The sequence below is a fragment of the Papio anubis genome, chromosome 13, assembly GCF_008728515.1.
Source record: "Papio anubis isolate 15944 chromosome 13, Panubis1.0, whole genome shotgun sequence".
NCBI classification, from domain to species: domain Eukaryota; kingdom Metazoa; phylum Chordata; class Mammalia; order Primates; family Cercopithecidae; genus Papio; species Papio anubis.
The window spans coordinates 103,382,633-103,403,634 of NC_044988.1; the positions used below are offsets into that span (position 1 = coordinate 103,382,633).

General features: G+C 59.5%; 2 protein-coding genes across 6 annotated transcripts in view; one reads left to right on the top strand and one right to left on the bottom strand.

Moving 5' to 3' along the window:
- ADAMTSL2 (ADAMTS like 2) overlaps positions 1-15,388 on the top strand; it is a 40,509-nt gene extending 25,121 nt beyond the window's left edge. For 2 of the 4 annotated variants that reach the window (XM_009187911.4, XM_009187913.3), the window contains exons 12-19: positions 2,606-2,703; positions 6,919-7,045; positions 8,253-8,466; positions 8,580-8,735; positions 9,360-9,530; positions 10,280-10,456; positions 13,712-13,856; positions 14,620-15,388. In XM_009187911.4, coding sequence (XP_009186175.2) covers positions 2,606-2,703; positions 6,919-7,045; positions 8,253-8,466; positions 8,580-8,735; positions 9,360-9,530; positions 10,280-10,456; positions 13,712-13,856; positions 14,620-14,738 — 1,207 coding nt within the window. In that variant the 3' untranslated portion in view covers positions 14,739-15,388. Of the gene's footprint in view, positions 1-2,605; positions 2,704-6,918; positions 7,046-8,252; positions 8,467-8,579; positions 8,736-8,832; positions 9,332-9,359; positions 9,531-10,279; positions 10,457-13,711; positions 13,857-14,619 lie in introns of those variants that run through there. The other 2 variants (XM_017949511.3, XM_009187916.4) reach the window with 2 other exon arrangements.
- A 1,533-nt stretch (positions 15,389-16,921) lies between these two features.
- Positions 16,922-21,002, bottom strand: part of FAM163B (family with sequence similarity 163 member B) — a 34,612-nt gene continuing 30,531 nt past the window's right edge. For both annotated transcript variants that reach the window (XM_021927080.2, XM_009187909.4), the window contains exons 2-3: positions 20,006-20,121; positions 16,922-19,305 (exon numbers count right to left, since the gene is read on the bottom strand). In XM_021927080.2, the coding sequence (XP_021782772.1) occupies positions 18,898-19,305; positions 20,006-20,098 (501 nt within the window). In that variant the 5' untranslated portion in view covers positions 20,099-20,121 and the 3' untranslated portion in view covers positions 16,922-18,897. The remainder of the gene's footprint in view (positions 19,306-20,005; positions 20,122-21,002) is intronic.

Consider the following 21,002-nt stretch of genomic DNA (forward strand, 5'->3'; position numbering starts at 1 on the left):
CTCCTGCCTGGGGAGCCCGTGAGCCTGTGTCTGCCCAGGCAGCTGGGCGAAGGACCCCGAGGAGTGACAGGCGGTCTGGTGGTGACTCCACGGGCGTCACCAGCCCCAGTCTAGCAGCTCTGACTTTCACAGCTGAGAGGGGCAGTGTCTTCCTTCCAGATGGAGGAGAGCGATGGGTTGGTGCTTCAGCGATTTCCTGGGTGTTCCATTTCCTTGTGCTACTTCCAAGAACGGAACCTGCTAGGCGTTGCATTGTTGTGCAAATATATGCAGGGTTATGTTCGAGAGTTGCATCTGCTATGCCCCACACGTGCTGCTGCGAAGAGTGTGTGGGCAGCCCCTCCAGAAATACCTTTGGTGCTTAAAATCCAAAGGGTTATTTTGAACCAGGCCCGCTCTCTCTTGAGTCAGGCATGAGTCATGCTGCCTGCTGGCTCAGAGCGTGTAATTAGATAAAGATGGCGGATCGCCTCCATGGGTGGGGTGGAGAGGCATGGGTTGGATCTTTTCGTTTCTTTTTGTTCTCGGGGAGAATTTAAAGCTGTTGAAAGTAGGTAGGGACCTGGTCAGCACAGTTTAGTGTTTTCTGAATCAAACATTAAGGGTTGGTCTTCCAGGTTCTCCCTTCCCTAAAAGGACTTACTCATCCCGATCTGGGTGCTCTGAGTGGCCCCCATTGGGACAGGTTTCCAGATTTCCAGGAAACTTTTGTTCTGATATGACAGGGTCTTGGAAAATCCCCCACCCACCCCCATATTTTTTTTTTTTTTGAGACGGAGTCTCGCTCTGTTGCCCAGGCTGGAGTGCAGTGGCGCCATCTCGGCTCACTGCAAGCTCCACCTCCCGGGTTCAAGTCATTCTCCTGCCTCAGCCTCCTGAGTAGCTGGGACTACAGGCGCCCGCCACCACGCCCGGTGAATTTTTTTTGTATTTTTAGTAGAGATGGGGTTTCACCGTGTTAGTCAGGATGGTCTTGATCTCCTGACCTCGTGATCCACCCGCCTTGGCCTCCCAAAGTGCCGGGATTACAGGCGTGAGTCACCGTGCCTGGCCCCCACCCCCGTTTTTAAAGCTTTAAGTTTTAAAGAGGGAGGAGAAGGCACTACTCTCCTTCCCCTCGAGCCCCAGGATGGGCTGGGACAGACTCTTCTGGCTTGAAGCTCCCAGGTAAGGGAGGCTTTGAAGAGACAAGTGGATCAGCCCCCAGCCTGCTGCCTTTCCTGGGCTTTGGTCCTCATCCCTTCTCCCTTCACTCGTCTTCTCCCTCCCTGAGTTTAGGGAACCACACCGGTGAACTCACTGCTGAAGCTCCTGTGGGTAGATCATTCCTGGGGCCTCAGATGTGTGGTCAAGGCAACGTTCATCCCCAAAAGTTCTGCCTGGCTTTGGGATCCTCCCATTCCAGTCCAAGCAAAACAGAAGAGCAATCCTCACCCACTTGCCTAACACATTGTAAACTCCCCGTTCAATCCAAACACACGTCTCTATCACAGAGTCAATCCGAAAGTCTTTCTGAATATAATGCTCTAAGCCTGACCACCCCCAGGTGACGGAAGGTCCCGAAGAAGGACCTGTGACCTGGCCCACATTTCATCCCAGTGACGTATGGCAGCTCGGGGTCATCTCTAGCCAGTCCCTCTGGGCCCAGAGGAAAGTGGAACCAGTTGGGCAGGGCCACCTGCTGCACTGTCCTGTTTAAAAAGTCGAAGCTCGAAGGACCTGCTGTCCACTGTGCTGGCTTGCCCTCGCCCCTTTTCTGGCTCGGAGGCGGCGGGACTCCATGGCAGTGTCCCAGAGCAGATGCCCGGGCTGTGGAGCTGCCTCTGCCTCTGCTTCCCTCCTCCCCTGCCGAGTCCAGAATCAGCCTGCACATTGGATGTGGAGCTTGGGCCCAGGCACACCTACTGGTTCAAAGAAGCAAACAGTCCTAACAATAGTTGGCTTTGGCTGCGTAGGCTTCAGCCAAGAATCATAGCTGGTGACTGGCTGGGACCCAGCGTGCCTCCCCCAACCCCAGCAGGTCTGTGCAGCCATGGCCAACCCGAATTGCACTGTAGGCTGTGGCCACACCTCTGCCAGCAGCCGAGCTTTTTAATTTTGATAATTGGAAGCTGGATGCCTAGTGTCCCCCATTCCATCAGAGTCCCAGCTGGAGGAACGGGTGGGAGAGAATTCTGGAACATTCTTAGCACATAAGACACCTTCTGAGATCCCCTGCCCGGTGGGAAGAAGGAACCCACTAGCTGATGTGAGAAGGTGATATCGAGAAGCCTGCGTGTGTGCAGGAGCAACTACAGTGCTGGGGGCCCCAAATTCTCAGGCCACCCTGGCCTCCAGAAGGAGCTTGGGCAGCTCCCATGCAGTTATTGAGATGGAAAACAATGTCTGTTCAATCCTAAAATGTGCCTCTCCGGGGGCGCCTCATCCGTTCCACTTCAGACAGTGGGAACTCTGACTGTAGCGGGTGGAGAGTCGGCCTGGGGCCGACAGGTGTGTGCTTCAGGTGAACATACTCTCCAAAGAAAACACACTCACCTGAAAAGCCAGAGCCCGCCGGTGAGGCGTGGAGCTTCTCATCGCCTTCTCTGCTTGATCTCGCTTTCAGGACCAGGCCCAAGGCGCGCAAGCAAGGCGTGAGTCCCGCGGACATGTACCGGTGGAAGCTCTCATCCCATGAGCCCTGCAGTGCCACCTGCACCACAGGTACTGGTCACGGGTGCCATGGGTGCCAAGGGGCAGCAACTGCCCTGAATCCATTTCCACAGATGCAGGCTGGGGCTGTCAGGCCTACCCACTAGCTTACAACCCCAAACTGCCCTCAGGGTGCTTGTCTGGTGGCCTCCTGACTTGGGGGCAGTGTGGCGTGATAGGAGTTTGGGTGTCTGGTGAGGCCACCCTTGTTCTCACAGTGTGCTAGACCGTGGTCGGGTCCAGGCCCCCAGGGGGTCACCCAGTCCACCACCAATGATCCCTTGTCTGTTGCCAGTGATACCATGTTTTGTTAGGGTTAAAAGTTTTTACTTTGGGTTAAAAGTAAGAAATCTTAGGTAGCAGAGATTTTACTTTTGCTTCCAGCAAACATAGTAAGGGAGTCACAGGCCCCTGTGATCTATGATGAAGGGAAGTAGGCAATTTCTAGGACCTCATCAGCAGGGGAGGAGTTAGGAGGGGAAAAAGACCATCTGCAGTGGTTCCTGGACAGACAGATGTGTGTGGTTAGTAAGAGCTGAGCTGGGATTTGAACCCACAGCTGTCTGGCTGCACAGCCACCATCGCCCTGAGACACTGGCCACAGCTGCTGGGAGCTGGAGCTGCCTCTGTTGCCCACTCTGGTACCCTCCCCTGGGGGTGCCACAAGGTCGGATGTCAAACCCGGGACCAGGATACAGGGGCGTTGACAGGGGAGAAAATGTGGTAGGGAGACCCCAGTGCTGGCTCTGAGGTCACATTTTATCTATTCTTGGGGCTTCATGTTTGGATGTAGAGGACACCCAGCTGCCCCTCAAAAGGTTTGATGCTCCTGGCCCCGCCCCAGTGCCCCCTATTTGCCAGGGCATTTGATGCCCTTACAGTCTCTGGCCAGTGAGGATTCCATGCAGCTGGGCAGTCTGAGCTTGGCCGCCCCCTCTGCAGCCCTGCTGGCATCTCAGGAGATGGGTCCGAGGGGGGAAGGGGCTGGGGCGACCACGCAGGCTCTGCTCACACTGGCCTTGCCTCTCTGGGGCTGAAGAAAGGGCTCCGTCTCCTGTTATACGAGCCCCCAAGCAGGGCATAGCCACAGGGCATGCTGTGTTTGCCCCTGCGCCTGGCATTCTGGAGGGAAAACAAGTGTTGTGGGCGGTGTGGTGAGCACCCGGCTTGGCCAGGCTTGCACCGCCTGGTTGACCACACCACGGGCCCTGGGCAAATTGCCAAATCCTTCTGAGCCCCCATTTTCCACAGGTGAACTGGGACACATATTTATGTCAAAGGTGGGTTGTGGGGATCCACATGAAACAAGAAATAGCCTCTCCTGGTCAGAGGTCAGTGGATGCTGCTGTGCTGAGGGTGGCTGCCACCACCTGACACAGGGTGTGGCTTCCAGCATGCACAGGAGCAGCTGGCCTCGGAAGTGAGCCGTGTGACCTGCCTTCCGGGCAGGCCCCGAGGGTAGCTGAGCTTGGTGGTGGGGTGTCAGCAGGGGGGTCTGCTTTGCCAAGTCCTTTGCGGACCTGCCCTGAGTTCCTCCACACTTCCCGGCCAGGGGACTCCAAGCGTGTGGGCGTTGTCAGTAAGTGTCAAGCCTGTGGGCGTTGTCACTAAGTGTCTGCAAACATCTGTGATTCCTCCCAGACACATCGCTGGCTGGGGAGGGGATGTCGCTCGAGACGTCTGCAGGGTGAGGCAGCCTCGGTGGCGAGGGGCCTGATGGGCAGCCCTTTGTGGAAGACGTCCCCAGGAAGGACACAGCACCGTCTCCCAACACCCAGAGAATGGCAGAGAGGGGGCTGGACTGGGTCTGTGCAGCGTGGCCCAAGGTGCAGAGGGGCAGAGGACAACAGGAAATCAGAAAGACAGGTTTTGGCTTTGGAAGAAGGAAGCCTGCTTTAGAGGAGGCTGTTCAGAAATGGAAATGAGCCACCCAGAGAGACAGAGAGAGAGAGAAAGAGAGAGAGAGAGAGAGACAGAGAGAGAGAGAGAGAGAAAGAGAGAGAAAGAAAGAGAGAGAGGGAGGGCAGGAGGGAGGGAGAGTTCCCTGTCACTGTGGGAGGTGCTGAATGGCACTGGGCAGAAATAACAGAGTCAGGGTCCACCCTTTTCATAGGTTGTGTCCGTGTGGATGTCTCATGGATGGTCATTGGCGTACCCTCCATCCTGTGCTTCGCAAGAACCCAGGCACAGGGCAGTGCCATCAGTGGGGCGGGTCAGCCTGCCCTGAGCTTTGGCCACGGTGGGGAGGCTTGCTATTAGATTTTTCTTTGAAGACACTCTTTTGGAGCCACAGCAACAGAGGGGCGTGAGTTTGGTCTCAGCTTGGGTCACAGGCGGAAGTGTCTGCTGCCCTTCGGTGCCCCAGGGCACTGTGGTGAGGACAGTGGATCCTGCAGCCCCCAGGCTTCATCGTCCCCTTTCTTTTGTTTCAGGGAGGGGCTCCGTGGCTCAGGGGGTTTGAAAAGCACCCTTTTCGAGATGGGTGTCATGAAGAGGGTGCCCAGAAAAAGCATCCTGGCACTGGATTCTCACAGGCTCTCTGGAAGGTTCTCATTTTGGGAAGGAGCATGCTGAGGCCTGGAGTCTGGTCACAGTCACGTCACCCCAGGGAGGCACTGAGCTGGGACTTGGATTCCAGTCTCTCTTGACCAAGGCCTGCCGCGTTTCCACTCCATGACGAGGAGCGAATGAATAACCAGGCACTTGGCGATGGTCTGCAAGTCCCCAGCCCCGCACCTCCCTGGGCCCCAGAGCGGGTGTCTCTGAGGCCTGGAACATTCCGAGCAGACCTGGCCGGGAAGCCTGCCTCCCCCTCAGAGAAGGCTAAAGGCTGCACGGCCCAGCTCTGGCGGGAGAGGAACCGTGATTGCAGCCTGGCTCGTCCTTGACGGAAAAAAGAAAAAATCCCCTCGTCGGCTGCTTCCCAGGCTGTTTCGTTCCATCCAGGGCTGGGGCTTGGAGAGGCAGGAGCCGCTGGCCTGCAGACACGCGCCGCTGGGTGGCTGGGCTCTCTGGGTATGGGGAAACCGATTTCCTTCTGGGGGAACTGGCAGCTGCAGCCAAGACCGTTCCATGATGCCCGTCATCCCGGAAGGCTGGGTCTGTCTCCGGTGGCCACACACACACACACACACACACACACACACACACACGCACTCTCACACACACACACACAGCAGAAGCAGCAAACCCTAACCCCAGCCCGAGGCCATTCCCACTGCTGCCGGCTCTCCCAGCATCATCCTGCTCCTGGGCAGGGAGCTGGGCCTGTGTGGCAGTTCGGTACCAGGTGAGGGTGTCAGGGCGAGGACAAAAGAAGCAAAAGGTGGAGATGTGGTCAAGGAAGTGGCACTGCTAGGTGAGGGCTGCCTGTCACCCACTGTCCCCCGATGGGATTACAGAGTACGGGGCACCAGCAAAGACAGGCACACAGTGATGATTAAAGAAAGTTCAGGCCTGGCATGGTGGCTCACGCCTGTCATCCCAGCACTGTGGGAGGCCGAGGCGGGCAGATCACCTGAGGTTAGGAGTTCAAGACCAGCCTGACCAACATGGTGAAACCCTGTCTCTATGAAAATACACAAATGAGCCGGGCGTGATGACAGGTCCCTGTAATCCCAGCTACTCAGGAGGCTGAGGCAGGAGAATTGCTTGAACCCAGGAGGGGGAGGTTGCAGTGAGCTGAGATTGCACCATTGCACTCCAGCCTGGGCCACGGAGTGAGGCTCCATCTCAAAAAAATAAAGTTCAAGATGATGCTTGCTAAGTCTGGGGCATGCCATAGAGGGCAGGGCGCACCCAAGCCCCCACCATGACCTCTGAGGGGGCTGACGGGGCTGGAGCGGTCAGGTTTCACTCCCACCTGCCCATCCACCCAGCGATGGGTGGTTGCTGAACGCCTGGCGATGGGGGACACCTGACTGTGTTTGCCTCTGCACCTCCACGGGGGCCAGCTGGAGTGGACTCAAAGCCCGGACTCCGTGACGTGGGAACTGGGAGCCCAGCCGGGATGGGTGGGGCGGGGTCGGGGGGCAAAGAGAAGAGCTTGGACCTGCACAGCTTAGACCCACAGTGCTGCTCTAATGCTGCAGTTCCACAAGCTGTGACTGATCCCCAAGCCAGAAAGCTGAGCTGGAGGTCAGGTGACTTGCCCCAAGTCCTGAGGCCTGTCTCCTGGGCTCCGAGGTGCCGGCATGGCTTACAGGCCCTCCCCTGTCCCGAACCCAGGGGTCATGTCTACATACGCCATGTGTGTCCGCTACGATGGGGTCGAGGTGGATGACAGCTACTGTGATGCCCTGACTCGTCCTGAGCCTGTCCACGAGTTCTGCGCCGGGAGGGAGTGCCAGCCCAGGTACCTGCCACCGGGGGCCCTGGACAGGGGGTTGGAAGGGGGTGTGCAGGGCTCAGAGAAGCAGTCAGACTTACCCCGCTGCCCCGTAGAGGTGCTTCGTGTGCAGGACCGTGGGGGTGCTTTGAGGAGGGGCATAGAGACCTCACCTCTCAGAGACCTGTGTCTTCCCAGGAGTTGCAGTTTAATCTGTCACTGTGCCTCGTATACAGTAGGTGCTCAATAAATGCTTGCCACCATAGATTTAGAAACCATTCTCAACATTACTCCATATTACAGAGATATCTTTGCCCCACCAGGTCTGCTTGGCACATCTAGGATTTTTAGAAACCTAAAGGGATTATTTCCACGATTCCATGCCTATTGACTGTCCCTTGGATGTGGGTGGAGGCCTATTTTCTTGAGCCGTGGGCCTCATCTCCTGCCTTGTGGACGCAGTCAGACTGAGCTGAGTGCATCCTACCCCTAGTGACAAGTGGGGTCCCCAGATGAGCCTGAGGGTGCCGGCCTCCACCAACGAGGATCCCACGCTCCTTGGAGGCTGAGCTCTCCTGCTCCCTGCGCACAGCCACACTGCCTCTTCTTTTCTGGGCTGCTCCATCCAGGGCCTCCCGCATCCTGCACGTTTGCTCCTTTCTGGGAAGGGCAGAACGCCCAGGGTCTCCAGAATGCTGCTAAGCCTGGCCCCGGGGGTGGGGTCCAGCAGGCCCTGTCGTTCCGCTCAGAGCCCATCAGCTTTGGACCTCTTATTCCAAGTCTATCTGCCTGGAAGACTTCCAAGTCTTGTTCATAACCCCTCCCAGCTCAGGCTGAGGGGAACGAGGTCTTTCCCCAGCACGCTGGCCAGGCCCCCTTTCTAGACACAGATCCAGAAATGTGCCTTCTGCTCACTTCCACCCTCATCAGAGTCCCATGGGGGCACAGCCACCTGTGTGACACAGCAGGGCACAAAGGGGCAGGAATGCCGAGCCCACACTCAGGGCACCCGCCAACCACCTTGCTAAGGTGCTCCCTGAAGACCTCCGGGGCCGTCATGGCCCAGCCTGCACCCTTGGGCCTCGACACCCTCCTGTCCAGCTTAGCTTGTGGCGTGTGGTTTTGGACCACATAGGGGAGGGAGGGAGGAACCGTGTTGTCTCTAGGGGTGTGGGTTGCATGGGGTCCCGGTCGCCACAGGGGGATCGTTGAAGGCCATCTGCTCCCGGGGCAGGTGGGAGACGAGCAGCTGGAGCGAGTGTTCGCGCACCTGCGGAGAGGGCTACCAGTTCCGCGTCGTGCGCTGCTGGAAGATGCTCTCGCCCGGCTTCGACAGCTCCGTATACAGCGACCTGTGTGAGGCAGCCGAGGCCGTGCGGCCTGAGGAACGAAAGACCTGCCGGAACCCCGCCTGTGGGCCCCAGTGGGAGATGTCAGAGTGGTCCGAGGTGAGTGCCTGCGGGAGCAAGCCGGGGGTCAGGAAGAGCTGGGGAGCTGGGCTTGGGAGATGGAGGTGGCTATACCTTCACCACCCCCCCACCCCCTCCCCCTGCTGCCACAGTGCACTGCCAAGTGTGGGGAGCGCAGTGTGGTGACCAGGGACATCCGCTGCTCAGAGGATGAGAAGCTGTGTGACCCCAACACCAGGCCTGTAGGGGAGAAGAACTGCACGGGCCCGCCCTGTGACCGGCAGTGGACTGTCTCCGACTGGGGACCGGTGAGGCCTGCACTGAGGGGTGGCTGGGCGTGTGGCTGGTGAGGGGTCCCAGAGCTTTGCCTTGATGTGCCTCCGTTTCCATTTTTTCCGAGGCAAGGGTGTGAGGTGAAGACTGTCCAACCAGCCTTCTTCCGTGTTACCATAGGAATCAAAACTTCTCTCCAAACACGTGACCAGCATCACCTTCCCTCTATCACCTGTTTATCTCTGTCTCTCTGCCGTTATCTCCCTGTGTCTGTGTCTCTGTTCCTCTGTCTGTCTCTGTCTCCCTGTCTCTGTCTCCGAGTCTCTCTGTCTCCCCTATCTCTGTCTCTCTGTGTCTGTCTCTGTCTCTTTCCCTGTCTCTGTCTCTCTCATCGAGAGAGATACTCAGATGCTAGCTGGGGTCGCCTCTGGGTGGTGGGTGCACAGATCTTTTTAAGTGTGCTTTTCTCTGTGTGCTTTTCATCAAGCATGCATTATTTCTGTAATTAGAACAGAAAATGTTATTTAAAAAGTGGTGACCATGGCAACCGCTTCGACACTGCCTGGGAGCCACTCCTCTCCCTTGGGACTGACATCCAGGGCCCCTCCTGGCGTGGCTGCCTCTCACTCGATGTCCCCTGCCTGTCCTCTCCCCTGCAGTGCAGTGGAAGCTGCGGGCAAGGCCGCACCATCAGGCACGTGTACTGCAAGACCAGCGACGGACGAGTGGTACCTGAGTCCCAGTGCCAGATGGAGACCAAGCCTCTGGCCATCCACCCCTGTGGGGACAAAAACTGTCCCGCCCACTGGCTGGCCCAGGACTGGGAGCGGGTGAGTGCCCCAGAGCCCGCTGAAGGGCCTCCCGGTGTCTGGAGAACATTTGGCCGGAGAGGAGAGCCAGGTGGCTGGGACCACAGATGGGTGGAAAAGAGGAATTCATTGCAAATTATGAGGGACCATTCCCTAAAAATTAGTTTCGAATACAAAAGGCTTAAAAGGTAGGAAAACACCTTTCAAGTCCCCAAATCCCAATTTTGCATGGCTCAGTGGTGTGTGCAGAATTGGCATTGTCCCCAGCCTGGGCCCCCAAGTCCCTGGGATGCAGAAAGCTAAGGACGGGGGTTGTTCCGGCTGCCTGCTCCTGGCCCAGGGGCCTGTGCAACCTTTGATCATGACCAGTGTGTCTTCCCCGCCCACCTGTCGTCGTCATCAACTTGCCATTTCAGACGAGTTGCTGTCCACAAATTGCTTTCAACCAGCAGCTCCAGGCAGATCACTAAACCAGATAATCTCGGGCCAAATTGTTTTCTGCTAAATTGATTTTGGCCAAATCATCATTGGCCAAATTGTCATTAGCCAATTTGTTTCAAAACAGATGGTTTTGTGCTAAATTGCTTTTGATCAAATCCATTTGGGGCCAAATGGTTATCGAACAAAGAGTTCTCAGCCAGTTTGTGATGCATTGGAGCATTCTCACCCAATTGCTATTGACCAGACCGTTGTCACCAGAGTCGCCGTGGGCCCTGTATAGGGTCCTGCTGGGCCCTGGCGCTGACCCGCTCCCTCTGCCCCGGCCTCAGTGCAACACCACCTGTGGGCGTGGGGTCAAGAAGCGGCTGGTGCTCTGCATGGAGCTGGCCAACGGGAAGCCGCAGACGCGCAGCGGCCCCGAGTGTGGGCTCGCCAAGAAGCCTCCCGAGGAGAGCACGTGTTTCGAGAGGCCCTGCTTCAAGTGGTACACCAGCCCGTGGTCAGAGGTGAGCTCCCAGCCGGCCCCTCTGAGGCTGCCTGAGGCCAGACCTGAATTTTGATCCCGCCCCTCCTGCCTCAAGCCTCCTTAAGTGCTTCCCGCTCCTCCCTCCCCGACAGCCTCTGTGAGGGCCTTCCTTTCCAGGAAGGCTGCTCAACTCCACCACGTCAGCTGGTGCCAGAGCCAGCACCTCCGGGAAGCCTTCTCTGATCTTGTCCCTGGGATCCCTGTGGCACTCATCCTGCGCCTGGCAGCCCATGTGCCTGACACCACGGGACAGACAGGCCCCAGGTGGGCGGGAGGAGCAGATTGGGCTGAGGCACACACAGGGTTGGCCCTCCGGGAGCCACAGCCAAGGCAGGCCAGAGGAAAGGGCAGTAAGTTTCCTGCACAGGTCTGGCCCCTCCGAGATTCTTTGACTCTTGGGCCCCCAGAATGCCCCAGCGTCAGGATGTCAGGCAGGACAGAGCTGAGATCTTGGCTGTCTTTGTAGAGGAGAGGAGAGCCCTCCCATCCTGGGGCCTTGAGGCGTGTGTGGCCACCCTGGCCCAGCTCTTTGCTGGAAGGGTCTCCTCTCTCCCAGTAGTGCCATGAGGAGGGGTCCTTTTCCCCATTCCTCAGAGGAAGAAACTGAAGTTCAGAGAACTCTCTGGCCCACTCAGGGTCCCACAGTTACTGGGGGCTGTAGCAGACATTGGAGGCCAGGCCTGTCCATGGCCCTAGAGTGAAACCTAGGTGGGGTGTGGCATCTGCAAGGGAAGAGGGGCCTGGACCAGCTCATCCTGAGGGGCCCTGGGCAGGGAGCCCCGAGGTGGGTGGGCAGCCCTGGTTTCACAGAGGGGGTGGCAAACTGGGCGCCCCCTCACCCCCAGTTGTCTTGCAGAGCAAACAGGTTACTTTCACCTCCCCTGCTGTTTTCCCCTTCTGTGCCACTTCCTGTGGGGCCTCCAGGAGACTCCAGAGCCCTGCCCTGTGCCAGTGGGTGCCCCTCCGCCTTCTGGGCCCCACGGAGGCAGTCCCGTCTAGACTCCAGCTTGAATAACTCACATCGGCTGTGACACGTCAGCCCTCCATGCCCCTTTCACAGCAGCGCCAGCCCTGGCGCCAGTCCCAGCCCCTCCCACCTGGCGATGCCATGAGCTTCTGAGAGGGGGACCTGGGAGTGTCCAGAGGGTATCTGGGAATCACTGGGCAGGGGCTGCCATAGCCAGGCTGTTTACCTGGGGTCTCCAGCTACCTGTAGCCTCAGTTTCCTCATGGGCCAACTCTGAATACCCAGGCGACAAAATAGGGGTGTCAGATGGGACTCGGGGCCTGGCACGTTCATGGTGAAGTGCCCCACTGTGTCTCAGGCCCTGGTACCCGAAGGCTCTATGTCTTGGTCACTGTGGCGGGTGGGTGCCAAATCCTAAACCTTATGAGTTCAAGGCAGAGAGTCCAGGAGTCTGTGAGGAGTGAGCGGGGACCCCAGTGTGGCCCTGCTCAGAGATTGGGGTCCAGGTCCTGGGCCCTCGCCAGGCCCCAGGCTCTCCGTGCACGCTGGGTGGTGTCTGGCCTCCACCCTGATCCCCCAGGGCCTCTGCCTGCCCTATTGCACACATGCTTATTCAGGAGGGAGAACACCCACTCACTCATTCCCTGTTGCCCACCAAAGGACACCCAAGTGAGGAGGGAAAAGGCTAAGCGTGGGCCTGGGGCTTCCCGGGGGAGGCCTGGGCAGAGCCAGGACCTGAAGGGTGAGCCGGCTTTTGCTGGGAGTCAGCTGGAGAGACCACAGTGTGCTGGGTCATGAAGGCTCCTTCTGGAAAGGCTAAGCCCGGTGGGAGGGGAGAGTGGGAAGGGGCAGGGGGGCTGACTGGGGTTCCAGGGCCCCAGGGAGTCAGCCCAGGTCTGTAGTTTGGGAAGAGCACTAGCTTCAGATGGGGGGGCCACTGTGGGGCCAGGAAACTGGGACCCACTCGGTGCAGGTACCTTGCTGGGTGATGAGCCATGGCATGGGGGGCCATGAAGCCATGAAGGGGGGACCCCAGAGGGTGATGAGCCATGGCACGGGGAGACCATGAAGGGGGGACCCCAGAAGGACAGCCTGGGATGCTGGGGAGGTGCATCCTCCTAGCCCTGATGAGGAGGTGGCAGGGCTGGATGAGGCGTGGCTGGCACAGACGGCTGGTGGGCACGTGGACTCCTCCTTCCTGGCGGCTGCCCCCCCGATGCCGGTGCACGGCGGCGGCTCAGTCAGTGTTTGTTCCCGAAGCTGCCCAATCCCATCCACTCCCCAGGGGCAGAGGAGCTGGCACCAGGGCTGGCCGGGAATGTGCTGCTCTCCAGAGGCACGTCCAGAGGCTCCTCGGGGCCCTGCCAAAGGCTGATTGTCCTCACGCCGTCAGCGCCAAGCCGGCCTCTCCTCGCCTGCAGACGGTGCCAGCCCCCACCCCCTGGCTCGGAGCAGGCAGGCAGGCGGCAGTCTTTCTGCCAAGTCTTAATCGGTCCTCCTGCTCCTTTGCAAACAGAAGTGGAGAGTGGGCCCCAGGGCCAGGGCCTCCCACCCCGCCCACCTCAGAGAACCGAGGGCTCAGGTCCCAGACGTGCCTGGGTGACGTGGGGTCACCCACGTGGGGGGGAGTGTGAAGGAGCCACCGCCTGTGGGATCTTGGCAGGAGGACAGCAGGGTGACTGGGGCCAGCAGATGTCTCTGGTGTTCTGGGGAGCTCAGCAGGGTTTTCCAAGGGGAACATCTGGACAGGGAGCCACTGGAGGGGGTGGTGGCTTCGCGAGATGCATTTGATCGGCCCACAACAAACAGTCTGCACCACAGACCCAGGAAAGCTGGGGCCAGAGGACCCTCGGGGAGATGGGAGAGGAGGGACCACCCCTCACTGTGCATCTGGGGAGACTGAGGCAGCACTGCGTGGGGAGAGAATCAGAGCCTCCTGACTGCCAGCCAGTGCCCGGAACCCCTGGGAGATGAGAGAGGAAGGACCACCCCTCACTGTGCATCTGGGGAGACTGAGGCAGCCCTCGGTGGGAGACAATCAGAGCCTCCCGACTGCCAGCCAATGCCCTTTTGTCGGCACCTCCACTCAGCCCTGGAGCTGCAGGTCGGGTTTCAAATTGGCTTCCACGGGTCCTGTGTCAGCTGGGACTCACAGCCACCTGGGAAGGGTGGGGTGGGGAAGGGGGAATGCGCAGGCTCCCCGCCTCCTGCCAAGGCCCCTGCCGCATCAGGAGGCTTTCCCCAGGCCCTCTGTCTCTCCCACACTAGTGCACCAAGACCTGCGGGGTGGGCGTGAGGATGCGAGACGTCAAGTGCTACCAGGGGACCGACATTGTCCGTGGTTGCGATCCACTGGTGAAACCTGTTGGCAGACAGGCCTGTGATCTGCAGCCCTGCCCCACGGAGCCCCCAGGTGAGGAGCGGGGAAGCTGAGAGTGGGTCTGGGGCCTCCCGGGGGAGGTGAGGACAGAATCAGGGCCTGAAGGGTGAGCAGGCATTGCTCATGTTGATGGCGAACCTGGGAACCAGCTTGAGAGACCAAGGTGTGCTGGGAGTGGACGCTCCCTCCCAGCATGGCTGAGCCCCACTGGGAGGGGAGAGTGGGAAGGGGAATGGAGGAGGCCTGACTGGGGTTCCGTGGCCCCAGGGAGCCATGCTGAGACCTGTACTTTGGGAAAAGTGTCAGCTTCAGATGGCGGGGCCCCTGAATCCAGGATGACTCAGCTGGAATGGCCAGGGGCTGGCACACAGGGGGCAGGGAGGGGAACAGCTGAAGCAGGGCCTGGGCACCTGGAGGAGGGACAGGGGACAGGCTCCAAGGGGGTGCCCGGTGCAGGGCACGTGATGAGTTCTGTTTTGGATACATTGAGTGGTGGATGTGGACTGCCCTTGTGGACCCCTTGGGGATGCTTAGGCCTCCAGGTGTGGCATCTGTAGCTCCTCTAGGCATCACTTCTCTTGGGACACAGATCACCTGGTGTGATCTGGGACAGCGACATCTTGGGGACGGAGATGGGCCAGGAAAGAGGTGGCAGAGAGCTAGAGATGGAGACCCACCATGGGGTGGGAGGCCCACGGCACCTGCCCCTGGAAAACTGCACGTAGGGGTCCTTGGGGTTTTCACCCCTTGGGCACCTCCTGAAACTGCCCCGCTTCGCCCTGTGTTCCTTCTCCAGATGACAGCTGCCAGGACCAGCCCGGTACCAACTGTGCCCTGGCCATCAAGGTGAACCTCTGCGGGCACTGGTACTACAGCAAGGCGTGCTGCCGCTCCTGCAGGCCCCCCCACTCCTAGGCCCGGCAGCTGCAGCCCCTTCCAGACGAAGACCCAGCGCCCCTCCTGGGGCTGCTGCAGCTTCTGGGGCCTCCACAGACCCCCCTCCTGCAGGGCATGCTGGCCTGAGACGTGGCACTGAGTCTCGGCTGTCAAGAGGGGACTTCCCACGGCCCATGGACTTTTGTGCTCCTGGGGCAGAGACTCCGGAACCCACTGGCCTCCCCCAGACAGGGCCACCCGTGCCGTGGGAACCTGTCTGTGTTCCTGCGTGGATCCTGTGTGTGTGGCTCCCACTCCCCAGCCCCCAGCAGCCCCCAGCCGAGGGGCCCGAGGCCCACAGCCAGCAGTGGAGGTGTCTTGCCCCGGGCCGGCAGCCCACGCCCTCTCTAGGTGGCAGGGCCTTCTCAAGGAAACTTGCAGGCGAGCCCAATGTGGGGGGGCCTCCCTCCCTCGGAGACCACAGGGTGAGAGGGACACAGGCAGCCAAGGAGGCCCAGGCGTGCTCCCTCCTATAGAGCCCCTCCCGTGGAGCTCTCTTCCCGCCGCACTTTCTACCCCGGGCAGAGGTGATTGCCCATGGGACGTTTGGGGATGGACCGCGGGCCCCGCCCCTGCAGTCAGCGTCAGTGCTCATCTACGTTAATAAAGTGGTCCTATTTATGGTGGCATCATGGGGTCTCGGTTGCTTCTGGCTGGAGGAGTGGGTTGCCTGGGGGCTTGGTGGGCCCGGGCCTGGCTCTGTGGGGTCTCTCCAGCTTGCTGAGGCCTGGAGTGCAAGGGTGGGCCGGCGGGGGCCACAGCACCTGCTCCGAGGAGAAAGACAGTCAGGTGCAGATAAAAGGCAACGAGAGGCGTGGGGAGCGTACAGGGAGGGCGTTTGGGGACATTGGGACTCAGGCACCAGAGGAGGAGTGGAGTTGACATCTCGAGCCCATCAGCAACTGGTACAGGACCTGTGGGGGCAGGGGTCAGAGACCTTGGCTAAGGTGTAGGGCACCCACCTCCAAGCACGTGGGCAAGAACAGAGGAGATGAGGCAGGTATTGGGGGCGCGGGGCTGGACCCACCTCAAGCTCTAGGAAGCAGCACCGTCACTGCCATTCCTGGAGCTCATGGAGGACTTCCTGACCTGGACTCATGGCTGCAGGAACACAGGGGCTTCTGGGGAGGGGCTGCTTCGTGGACCCAGCAGCAGGAGTGGCTTCTCCAGACGAGAGGGTGGGAAGGAGCACTTGGGAGAGGAAAGAGACACCGCTGGAGGATGCCGCATGGGAGGAAGGACGGGGCTGTACTGCCTGGAGAGGGCCCCAGGAGGTGTTTCCGTGCACACAGGCGGCCGGGAGGTGAGTGGTTGCCAGGCTGCTTCCTCAGTGTGAGGCCAGGTTGTCCTCAGACTGGGAGCCAGAGCAGGGTCCATCGCAGCTTTAGGGTGGCTTCTGAAGGACTTGGGACTCTGGGGAAACTGAGGCAGCACCCCCCCCAGTGGGTTCTTGTCTCTGAGTGTGCCTGCATTGAGGGGCTGCAATCACGATGGTCCTTTCCATCCCTAAAGTCCAGGAGTTAGAGGCCCCTGGGATGGACTTGCTCAAGGTCCCCAGCTTGGGCCGGGCAGAGCCAAGTCGCTGAGACCTGGGGGTCTGAGGCCTCTCTGTCCACCTCACCCTGTGTCCCCCCTCACCTCGCTATTCTTCTCTCCTCCTCTCTCCCCCCACCCACATCTTCTTCCTGTCTTACTGTTTTCCTCCCAGCTGCTCCTTTCTGCCAGCACTTACTGTACACTTACTGTATGCCAGGTTCTGTGCCCAGCACCTCCTCAGCTCTGCCTGGGTTTATCTTCCAAAGGTCCCCACGATACAGGCATCGTGATTACCCCATTGTGCGGAGGCTAAAACTGAGGTCCAGAGATGCTCAGTCACTTGTCCCAGGGGACCCAGCCTGTCCCCCAACAACCCTCTGTCCAGGGGCTCAGAGTCCATCCTGGTAGTTCTCAATGCTGGAGGATGGATAGCCACCCGGGAAACTCAAAATCAAACGTGGCCCACTGCTGTGCCCCCCAGCCAGAGAGCAGCTCTTGGCCCCGCCGGGTAGAGCCCTGGCCCGACTGGCCGCATCCTGAGGGAGAAGCTGACTCTGCCTCCTAGAAGTTGGAAGAGCGTGAGTGTGGACGGCCTGGACACCCGGGAGGACTGAAGACGCTGCACGGGAACGTGGGAGATGTTTTATTGGCCTTCACTTTCCTCAGGGAGCAAGCGGCTGCCCCAGCAGGTCCCCACGGTGGAGAAGAGTGAGCTGGGAGGGATGGGTGTTTACTTCGTTTCAAAGAGATCTACATATCTACAGAGAGAATGGAGACCAGAAAGGAAGTGGGAAATTGAATCAGAACAGCCACAGCATGGGCCAGCTCTGGGCCCTCACCCCCACCCCACCGAGCCCACCCCCCACGCTAACGCATCAGAAACACACTTCACAGGATGCACAGGGGAAGCCAGAGGTGTGGGCGGGCCCGGGGGGGCCAGGGCTTCGAGGGACCTCAAGGGTGAATGCCACTGGCCTATCCAAACCAGGCAGGGGAGAAAGTAAGAAGAGGTAAACAACTGAAAACATAACAATTATGTCTTCGACAGCCTCTGGAAACTGGTGATTTCGTTTTTGAGTAAGGGCAAGAAGTGTCCTGCGCAGGCCACCCCTCAGCTCAGGGAAGGCCACTGCCCTGCAAAGCCTTGTCTTTGAGGACCGTGCCTTCCCTGGGCAGAGAGGGGCTGCCCCGGCCCTGGGGCTCCATGGCAGGGCCCAGAAGGAGAGGGAGAGCCCCAGAGAGGGAAGGGGGCTCCTGGGGCCAGGTTGCTGAGAGGAAATAGTTGCCTCTTTCTGGTTGAGGAAGGGCTGCCTCCCTGACAGCTAGTGTCCCGGGGTTTGGGGCATTTCTCTGGGGTAACCACTGACGTCATTTCCTTAGCAGCAGGAGAGCGGGTGAAAATTCCCAGGAGACCTCAGCCTGGGTGGGTGTGCTTGAGGGAGAGTGGGCTCAGATGAGGTCTTCAGATGGCAGCAGTAGGTTCCAGCTGCTTGGGGTCCACCAGGAGCTGGGACGGGCCTCCTAGGTCCTGCTGAGAAGCAGGTAGGGGAGGTGACCTGCAGCTCTGTCTCCCTTGGAGCTCTCAGTTCCTGTTGAGACCCAGAGCCTGAAGACCTCTGTCCTCAGGGTCTCTCTGTGACCAGCCCCTCATCACACAAGATGGGGAGACTGAGGCCCAAGGGTGGGAAGGGTCAGCCAAATCTCATGGGGAACTCGGGGGTTTTCAAGCCCTGGGCCACGGCTCTGCCCAACCTAACGAGCCTCGGGCTGCCTCCATGTACTGCCGCTTGCTGGCCCTGTTTCTGGCTGAGCACTGGGTCTATACGTTTCCGCGTTGCCTCTCCCACGGCAGGTGGGCTGCGACATGGCCTCTCCCTCTCCCCGTGCCTCCCTCTTCCCCTAAAAAGCCGGTCGGGGCTGAGCATCCCAAGGGCCCTGCTGCCCCTGAAAGTCTCCCTTCTAGAGGGCAACCTGTCCATCTGCAGGGAGCTCAGCACAATGTGTCTCAGCCTGGGCAGATATTTGGCACTTGAACCCTGGAGAGTGTGTGTGAGAGAGGGACAGACGGGTAGGGGAGAGAGAGAGAGAGGGAAAAATAGAGGAAGAGAGAGAGGCCGGAGTTCAGGGTGGAGGGGCAGAATCCTTGGTCTGCAATTGCCAGGAAGGGCCTTGCTGCAGAGCCCTGGGCCTCACTGAGGTCATCCCTTCCTTGAGCAGGTGAGAAGGCTGAGACCCAGGGAGGGGGTGACACATGGAGACCTCCTGGGATGGCCAAGTTGTTGGGTCTGAGACAGAAGCATCAGGAGTATCGGTGGCCTCCGAGCCTGAGAGCCCTGGTGCACGCCCGGCTGGCTGTATGGTCACCTGGTCCTTCCAGCCCCAGGCCCCAGCTGTGCCTCCCCCCAGGACACGTTTGTGTTCAGTGAGCCTTATCCCTGCCGTGAGCCTGGGGGCTCCCCAAGCCTGGGCCTCCCCTGAGGACAAGGATTCGAGGAGGGCTCAGCCAAGCCCCACTTGGGGCCTGGGGCCAGGTGGGTGTGCCACAGGAATCCCCCCATGGTCTCAGGACCCTCCAGGCCAGGGTCCCGGGGGCGGGCCCGGGTCACACGTCGGTGCTGATGCTGCGGCTCCGGGCGAAGGCCTCCCGCATGGCCGAGAGGCGGTTGGGGTTGAGCGCCTGCAGGCCCCCGAAGCCCCCCGCGGGCAGCTCCACGTCCTCCTGGCTCACGCTCTTGTAGAGCACGCGCTCCCCGCCGTTCAGCACGTCCTCTTCCTCCTCCGGTGGCTCCTGCAGGAAGAAGGCGGGGGGCTCGCAGTGGGAGCAGCTGCGGCACAGGGCGCGGGCCTGTGGAGACTTCTGGCTGAAGGAGGTGGAGGCAGTGGGGTAGAGCGCCGGCCCGTTGGTCAGCACCAGGTTGCGGTTGGAGTGCAGTGGGGGCAGGTGCGAGTGAACGGCGAAGTCCGGCTCCTCCTCGTCCTCCTCCGACTCGTCCTTCTTGCAGCAGTAGTACTGCGGGCAGAGGGACGGTGACCGTGTGGCCGCCTGCTCCCACCCCGGAACCCACACGCGGGAAAGGCTACCCCTGACTGGGGAGGGGAGACAGGCACAGCGGGAGTCGGGTGGCCCAAGCCCAGGCCTGACACCTCAGCTGTTTAACCAGTGCTATGGGTCTGGCTCAGGCCAGGCACAGTGCTGAGCACGTCACGACGATCCACTCATCTCTTCCGCCCAGCCACACGCAGGTGTGACTGTTATCTCATTTTGCAGGTGGGGAGACTGAGGCACGGAGGGGTTCGCAGCCCCACATCAGCAGAGCCGGGGGTCACAGGCACTGGCAGCTGTGTTGCCTCGCCCTGCCCCGATGGCTCCCCATTATCTCTCAGGGAGACATGGGGACCCTGGATGGCCCTGGAGTGCAGGCGGGAAGGGAGTGCTTACTGCGGCACCTGCTCTGGGCAGTTGGTGCCCTTGGCTAAGTCCCTTCCTGTCTCTGAGCCTCATTAAAAGCTCTGGGTGAGGGGAGTCAGGCACGTCTTACTGAACCCTGTGGTAGGCTCCCGGCTGCCTTCTGCTGTGTGGCTTCTCTGCCACAGGGCTTTCCCACTTCCCGGGCCGTGACCCTTGTGGCCTTCACGCGGGGCTCCCTCCCGAGGTAGGGGCACCCTCCGGGCCTCCCCGCCCTGTCCCCTTCCCTGCCACCCGGGAGTACCTGGAGCCGGCAGTAGCACAGAACAGCGATGATGCAGAGCAGAATCACAGTCGCCAAGATGCCCCCGGTGATGACCACGGTCCCGGCTGTCATCCGCCCCCTTCTCCATCAACAGCCTGCAACACACGCCGCCAGCTTTAGAGCATCACGCTTCCTCACCACAAAAGTCACCCGTGCTATTCTAGAGAACTGAGAAGACAAGCCTGAGGGGAAAAAAAGCACTCCAGGATGTGCCCGGGAGAAGCAGGGGCTCTGCCTGGGACGGGCTGCAGGAGCAGCCCCAGGCCCTGCTCTGCCTCAGCTGGCCTCTGTCCCTGCCCCTCTCCCAGACTCAGCTTCCACATCTGTAGAAGGTGGACGCTAATAGCCCAGGGTTTTGTGACGCTTTTACAAGCGTGTCTCTCCATGCTCAGCGTAGCATGCTCTCAATGAATGGCGTCCTTCCAGCCTGGCTCTACAAGCTCGCACGTTTTAAAATTTACCCAAATGCAGTCAAGCCGAACATATGGTTTTGTAACCTGCTTCCCTGCATTTTCATCTCACCATTATTCTGTCATATCCTTACATTTTCTTCTGCAACATAATTTCTAACCCGATTCCATTGTTTCATGTAACCGATCCCTTTTCTTTAAAATGCTTAATTGTGGTAAAGCACACATAAAATGTACCATCTTCTCCATTTGTAAATGTGCAGCTCAGTAGCATGAGGTATATTTCACACTGTTGGGCAACTAATCTTCAGAATTTTTCATCTTGCGAAACTGAAAACCAGTTCCTGCCTGACGTTTGGGTTTCTTACATTAAAGAAATATTTCTAGCAATGTTTTAATAAGCGTCTTTGTAGCTAAGTAATGGGAACCATTGGAACCTGCTTCAGTGGCTTTCAGGATACATTCTTAGAAGTGGGATTTCCAGGCCTAGGGACATGCCCTTTGCAAACTCCTTCTTACGGAGAACGTCCGCCAAACACGAGGCAGGGAGGCTGGAGTGATGCTGT